Raw genomic sequence first — 7,568 nt, 5'->3', positions numbered from 1 at the left:
CACACACACACACACACACACACACCAGCAGGCTGCCACCAGCCACCCTCAGCTTGTCCTCATCAGGCACCCAAAAAATTCCCAGTTATGTGTCACAAGACAAAAGGCCCAGCTCCCCGCACCCACTGGTCACCACCCCACACCAGCTGGTCCCCATCCACACCCGCTCTTCACCACCCACACCCGCTGGTCACCACCCACTCCAGCTGGTCACCACCCACACCAGCTGGGCACCACCCACACCCGCTGGTCACCACCCACACCAGCTGGTTACTACCCGCACCCGCTGGTCACCACCCACACCCGCTGGTCACCACCCACACCCGCTCGTTACCACCCACACCCGCTGCCCACCACCCACACCGCTGCCCACCATCCACACCCGCTGGTCACCATCCACACCCGCTGGTCACCACCCACACCCGCTGGTCACCACCCACACCCGCTCTTAACCACCCACACCCGCTCTTCACCACCCACACCCGCTGGTCACCACCCACACCCACACCCGCTGCCCACCACCCACACCCGCTCTTCACCATCCACACCCGCTGGTCACCACCCACACCCGCTGGTCACCACCCACGGACTGCTGGGTTGGCTGTTCACACCGTATTGTAGATATTCAAGGTCATGGTTGACAAGCAATAAGGATGAAATTACACTGTCATTACCAGTATCATGGATAAAAACATAAGCCCACTGTCTTGGTAGTTGATGTCATATTGTAAATAGATTAGATAATCATTGACCAGCCGATGTCGGTCAGACAATGATTTATCTTATGCTTTTTATCCCAAGCGACTTGCACTTAAAATTCAAACCCAGAACCCTGTGGGTACAAGAACTGCAACCAAATGAGCTAACAGAACCACTGACATGGCTGTTTGGTGCGTTGCAACACGCAAGGGCCTTTATGAGGGAATGAACTGTAGCTGACAGATGTGATGGGCTTTGAATGATGAAATACAAAATACAACCAATGGTTTGTTTTGACTGCCTCCCCTCATTAATGGGATGGAGCGCTGTTGTTAAATGCTAAACACAATAAAAGATGCATTGCACAAAAGAATAACCTTTTAAAAATGTCTTGGAGGGAACAATTTACGGTGGCTTCAATTTCACTTCAAAAGAGCTGTTAACTATTTCCATGGAATGGAAAACCTCTCATAATCATTGAGAAGTCTTTTCCACTGATGAATATGTCCCAGGTATCTCTGCATTTACATGGCCGTTTACGTAGGTCGGCACAGTGTCAGAATGAAGTAGTTACTACTACATCACAGTAGGGCTCGTTTTATTGTTGAATTTGTTGTTGTTTGTGGAGAGTTTTTGGTTCAATGTTCAAAATTCATCAGGAATAAATTCTGTTCTGGTTTCTTTCCCTTTTCCTGAATGCTAAAGCTTTGCCAGTTCAGGGTGGTATCAGACAACAGTTCAGGGTGGTATCAGACGACAGTTCAGGGTGGTATCAGACGACAGTTCAGGGTGGTATCAGACGACAGATCAGGGTGGTATCAGACGACAGTTCAAGGTGGTATCAGACGACAGATCAGGGTGGTATCAGACGACAGATCAGGGTGGTATCAGACGACAGATCAGGGTGGTATCAGACGACAGATCAGGGTGGTATCAGACGACAGTTCAGGGTGGTATCAGACGACAGATCAGGGTGGTATCAGACGACAGTTCAAGGTGGTATCAGACGACAGATCAGGGTGATATCAGACGACAGATCAGGGTGGTATCAGACGACAGTTCAAGGTGGTATCAGACGACAGATCAGGGTGGTATCAGACGACAGTTCAAGGTGGTATCAGACGACAGATCAGGGTGGTATCAGACGACAGTTCAGGGTGGTATCAGATGACAGATCAGGGTGGTATCAGACGACAGTTCAAGGTGGTATCAGACGACAGATCAGGGTGGTATCAGACGACAGATCAGGGTGGTATCAGACGACAGTTCAAGGTGGTATCAGACGACAGATCAGGGTGGTATCAGACGACAGATCAGGGTGGTATCAGACGACAGTTCAAGGTGGTATCAGACGACAGATCAGGGTGGTATCAGACGACAGATCAGGGTGGTATCAGACGACAGATCAGGGTGGTATCAGACGACAGATCAGGGTGGTATCAGACGACAGTTCAAGGTGGTATCAGACGACAGATCAGGGTGGTATCAGACGACAGTTCAGGGTGGTATCAGACGACAGTTCAGGGTGGTATCAGACGACAGTTCAGGGTGGTATCAGACGACAGTTCAGGGTGGTATCAGACGACAGTTCAGGGTGGTATCAGACGACAGATCAGGGTGGTATCAGACGACAGATCAGGGTGGTATCAGACGACAGTTCAAGGTGGTATCAGACGACAGATCAGGGTGGTATCAGACGACAGATCAGGGTGGTATCAGACGACAGTTCAAGGTGGTATCAGACGACAGTTCAGGGTGGTATCAGACGACAGATCAGGGTGGTATCAGACGACAGATCAGGGTGGTATCAGACGACAGTTCAAGGTGGTATCAGACGACAGATCAGGGTGGTATCAGACGACAGTTGAAGGTGGTATCAGACGACAGATCAGGGTGGTATCAGACGACAGTTCAGGGTGGTATCAGACGACAGATCAGGGTGGTATCAGACGACAGTTCAGGGTGGTATCAGACGACAGATCAGGGTGGTATCAGACGACAGTTCAAGGTGGTATCAGACGACAGATCAGGGTGGTATCAGACGACAGATCAAGGTGGTATCAGACGACAGATCAGGGTGGTATCAGATGACAGTTCAGGGTGGTATCAGACGACAGTTCAAGGTGGTATCAGACGACAGATCAGGGTGGTATCAGACGACAGTTCAGGGTGGTATCAGACGACAGTTCAAGGTGGTATCAGACGACAGATCAGGGTGGTATCAGACGACAGTTCAGGGTGGTATCAGACGACAGTTCAAGGTGGTATGAGACGACAGATCAGGGTGGTATGAGACGACAGATCAGGGTGGTATCAGACGACAGTTCAGGGTGGTATCAGACGACAGATCAGGGTGGTATCAGACGACAGTTCAGGGTGGTATCAGACGACAGATCAGGGTGGTATCAGACGACAGATCAGGGTGGTATCAGACGACAGATCAGGGTGGTATCAGACGACAGTTCAGGGTGGTATCAGACGACAGTTCAGGGTGGTATCAGACGACAGTTCAAGGTGGTATCAGACGACAGATCAGGGTGGTATCAGATGACAGATCAAGGTGGTATCAGACGACAGTTCAAGGTGGTATCAGACGACAGATCAGGGTGGTATCAGACGACAGTTCAAGGTGGTATCAGACGACAGATCAAGGTGGTATCAGACGACAGATCAGGGTGGTATCAGACGACAGTTCAGGGTGGTATCAGACGACAGATCAGGGTGGTATCAGACGACAGTTCAAGGTGGTATCAGACGACAGTTCAAGGTGGTATCAGACGACAGATCAGGGTGGTATCAGACGACAGTTCAAGGTGGTATCAGACGACAGATCAGGGTGGTATCAGACGACAGTTCAAGGTGGTATCAGACGACAGATCAGGGTGGTATCAGACGACAGTTCAAGGTGGTATCAGACGACAGATCAGGTGGTATCAGACGACAGTTCAAGGTGGTATCAGACGACAGATCAGGGTGGTATCAGACGACAGTTCAGGGTGGTATCAGATCAGGGTGGTATCAGACGACAGATCAGGGTGGTATCAGACGACAGATCAGGGTGGTATCAGACGACAGATCAGGGTGGTATCAGACGACAGTTCAAGGTGGTATCAGACGACAGTTCAAGGTGGTATCAGACGACAGTTCAAGGTGGTATCAGACGACAGATCAGGGTGGTATCAGAGCAGCTGATGTAAAATAATGTAAAAAAACAAAAACAGACTAAGCATTTGTGTTGATCTTGAATCTGTCTTCAGTGTACAAAATGATATGAGGATGTAACAGATGTATATGTTTCTGTAGGTATTAATATAATACTTTTCTAATATACTGTAATATAGCTGCGTCTTCTGGATACTAGTCTTGTGTTGCCACATTTATTAATATAATACTTTCTAAATGCTCTCACTGTAATATAGCTGCGTCTACTGGATACTAGTCTTGTGTGTTGCCACATTTCCCTGTTTAGAAAGCTGTAAATTGAAAGTTCATTGGATTGAGAATAACCACAGAACACAGTAGATGGATTCATAAGTCTCTTTATGTTGTAGACAATCTTTCCTCTCAGTGTGGGAAGATATGTTTTAACCATGAAAACACAGTAAGCACATAGACCTGTTCTTCATGTGTTTCAACACTGGGCAGTCCAGTTGGTAAATCATCTTAGAAAAGGTTACATTTGATTATACAAAATACAATGCTTCTGCCGTTCAGTTTTTTTAAAAATAAGTTAGGCCTTAAACTATTTACATATCCATATTAATTTCAGGCAGTAGTATGGTACTGATGTTGCATTTCCCACAAATTGATTATTTACAGGTTTATACACAAGTCTTTGGACTTCCTGCTGTGGAAGAGAGAGATATAACAATTATTAGCAAGCAATACATTGATGCCGATGTATATGTGTACACGTAAGTGATCCAATATATGTATTTGTGTACACGTAAGTGATCCAATATATGTATTTGTTTACCTATAAGTTGTTGAGCAGGGTGTTTTGTATGTTTTCATACACTTGGTTGTAGATCTCCTCTTTAGGTTTCAAGCCATCAAGGTACTCTGAGGGGTGAAAATGCCTCAAATTTAGTCATTATAAACCATAGTGAAAATAGTGGAAAAGTTAAATACACACATATATTCTAATAATTGATCATAATAAACATGATATGAACTCTGCAGTAGTGTCCAGTACATACCTATACCATGGTAGTTTTCTTCCATCTCTGTCCTGTGTTTCAGGTACATGGGCCAGACATGGCCTTCAAACAGACCAGGGGGGTCAGGGACTGTGTAGTTCCTTGTATTTCTCCTCCTCTTGCACTCCTCTTTTGGAATGGCAATGTAGTAGCTTTTATCATAGACATCAACAATAGGCCTGCAGGAAACAAAACAAACGGTGGTCAGAACAAGGCGTGAGTTGTGAAAACTCGAGTTAACTTTCATCGATAAAGTCAATAGTAGTGTATAGTAAGATACGATTGAAAGTTATTGTCCTCGAAGGGAAGACAGAGAGAGAGAGAGTCTAACTACAGACTGACTTCAGGCAAAATGTTGTCGTCTTTAACACGTCAATGTAAATGTTGTAGGAAAACAACATACTTGTAGTTATAGAGCAGAAACCCTTCCACGATGAGGATGTGGATACCGTTGTCAGGGTCTGAGTCCTCTGCTTCAGGTGTGACGCAGATGCCATGGGAGCGGGCGAACTTGACTGGGTTCTCTTGCCATCCCTCCACAGTGTTAACCATGGCCTCCATATCCAGGGATGTGATCACTAGAGAACAGGGAATAGACAGAACAATACGCTTCACCACCAGGGAACGAAACAGCACAGCAGCCAATGTGCTTCAAAATACAACAGTCAGCTCTAGTAACTGGCGTAGCATTCACAGAATTTTTGTAAAAATTGAATTTAAAATAGCAGGTAAATTGTTGTCTATTACAAAAGTATCAGAGGAACTTTTGAAGATGTCAATTAAAGGGAAAGAGTACATTACTCGTAGTGTTTGTTTTCATTCCTACAGCGAATCCAACTCTTACCATCCCACTGCCTAAAGCCGTCCTCCCCGACTTCTATCTGATCGGGTTTCTGAAATAACAGTCACCAAGAAAACATTGCTGCAACCTCAAGGTGATGATGACAGAGTAGTAACCAGTCAGTGCTGATCACACCTGGATATGAGCTAAGTTAACGACGCCAGCGTCTCCACTGAGGCAAACAGCTAAAGGCTAACCTGCACCCTCAGTGCACCGTAAATAATGCCTTGTAAGGGCCAGGGATGGGATCAGGAAGTAAATTCCCATTTCCAATTCTAAATTCCAATTCTAAATTCCAATTCTAAATTCCAATTCTAAATTCCAATTCTAAATTCCGAAATCCAACTCCAATTCCTGAATTGACTGAATTGAAATAGAATTGACCCCAACCATGCTGCTGGCACATGGCCTAACTGCTCAACATGTGGGCAGGGCACTGTAGTCGTACTGGAGAAGGTACACGGTGTCAGCCGTTGACAGCCAGCGATATTCATCCACTGACATTTAAATAAAAATAAACCCCTTTTTTTAAATGATCCTTAATTTGCAATAAGTTGTTGACATTGACAACACAGAGTATACAGATCATTATGGGGTGAATGAAAATGTTCAAAGTCAAATGAACATTAATAACTGTCATGCAGTAAAACAATTGTTGCATTACATGACAAGTGAATGCAATGTTTGAACTTCAAATGATGTTAACATTTTAACATTTTAATTGGTTCTTCAGGAGACAATGTTAAGCACATTATATCAGGTGGAATATGGTATCTCTGTCTGGTCATCCTTTACTGACTTGCCACCAGTAGGTGGCGATATTAAGTGTTCAAGACCAATTTTTATTTTATTTGTCACTCCAATTAAATCGGCTACTGTAGGCTATACAATCTGTTCGTTTTCGATCATAAAAACGGATGGTAAAACAAGTGAACACGATGTTATGACTTTAAAATAATGATATGAATCAAATGAAAGTGGTTACTCAACAGCAAGCTTTCTGGGCTGAGAGACATAAACGTGATGAAGCATCTTACCTTAAAAAAGTCATCCTGATGTATCACACAACAGTTGGGCAACGCCTGGATCAATTGATTGGTCAGCGTGGTTTTCCCACCGTTGGTCACGCTGGACAGAATAATGAAAAAACACAATAATTTTCTATAAATGATCTCCGGTCCACTTGATCTTGTGTGGACCATTCATTTCGGCTACAGAAATACGTTTGGTATTATCAATATTAGAAACGTTGAATTATGTTCTTACCGTCATAACAAATAGTAAAATAGTAAACTTGTTTTTTTTAATATTAATATTCATTAGATATGATTTACCCGCCAATTCCTATAATGAATTTCATGATGATATCTTGATCTTGGTCCGTAGCAGTAACTACGTCGGTGTTAGACGAAGGAAAGGAACCCCTATAAAAAATATTAACTTTCAAAAGAAAAGTCCTTTAAACTTAAAACTTAAAATCTTGTTGCTAGAATGTCCCCTCCCTTTACTACTTCATTGATAGAGCATCTCTGCCTAGCATATAAAGGATTCATCACAGCGTCACTATTCATGTCACACCTCGTGGCTCAACTCAGTCCAATCAGTCCGCTTTACTGTAGCCAATTAGCTTCTACTGTACTCCGGAACTATGTCCAATTGGAGTGCGGTGCTACAGTGCTAGATTTGTATAGCTCCGATTTTTCCACCTGTTACTTGAACTCAGTCAGCATAGCGGTCACACACACACACATGCACACATGCGCGCGCACACACACACCCCCGTCTGAAAACCGAGACCACCCCTTCCATAAGCATGTCAAACCTTTGCC

The 7,568-nt window shown here is 44.6% G+C and overlaps 1 protein-coding gene across 3 annotated transcripts; it reads right to left on the bottom strand.

The window, feature by feature from the left end:
• Positions 1 to 4,222: 4,222 nt before the first annotated feature.
• LOC124009309 (nicotinamide riboside kinase 2-like) lies at positions 4,223 to 7,268 on the bottom strand. 3 transcript variants are annotated; one of them, XM_046320974.1, is made up of 7 exons: positions 7,074 to 7,268; positions 6,777 to 6,867; positions 5,743 to 5,791; positions 5,302 to 5,476; positions 4,899 to 5,077; positions 4,676 to 4,761; positions 4,223 to 4,543 (listed from the first exon to the last, which is right to left on the bottom strand). In XM_046320974.1, exons 1-6 carry the CDS (start codon positions 7,097 to 7,099, stop codon positions 4,676 to 4,678), a joined length of 606 nt encoding a protein of 201 aa, XP_046176930.1. In that variant the 5' UTR covers positions 7,100 to 7,268; the 3' UTR covers positions 4,223 to 4,543. The 3 variants fall into 3 exon arrangements, with proteins under 3 accessions (XP_046176930.1, XP_046176929.1, XP_046176931.1); XM_046320973.1 differs by having other exon boundaries at positions 4,223 to 4,546; positions 7,074 to 7,267; XM_046320975.1 differs by lacking the exon at positions 5,743 to 5,791 and having other exon boundaries at positions 4,223 to 4,546; positions 7,074 to 7,122.
• Between the last annotated feature and the right edge of the window lie 300 nt (positions 7,269 to 7,568).

The sequence above is a fragment of the Oncorhynchus gorbuscha genome, linkage group LG22, assembly GCF_021184085.1.
Source record: "Oncorhynchus gorbuscha isolate QuinsamMale2020 ecotype Even-year linkage group LG22, OgorEven_v1.0, whole genome shotgun sequence".
Taxonomy (NCBI): domain Eukaryota; kingdom Metazoa; phylum Chordata; class Actinopteri; order Salmoniformes; family Salmonidae; genus Oncorhynchus; species Oncorhynchus gorbuscha.
Note: the sequence above shows the minus strand (reverse complement) of the source record. Positions and strands in the feature narration are given on the sequence as shown.

What these genes read in the sequence shown, in the direction of transcription:
- LOC124009309 (XM_046320974.1), bottom strand. Translation starts at nt 7,099, where the DNA reads ATGAAATTCATTATAGGAATTGGCGG. An exon ending in TTTCTGCTCTATAACTACAA is followed by an intron (nt 5,078 to 5,301) that starts GTATGTTGTTTT and finishes TGTTTCCTGCAG; the next exon opens with GCCTATTGTTGATGTCTATG. An exon ending in AGAAAACTACCATGGTATAG is followed by an intron (nt 4,762 to 4,898) that starts GTATGTACTGGA and finishes TTCACCCCTCAG; the next exon opens with AGTACCTTGATGGCTTGAAA.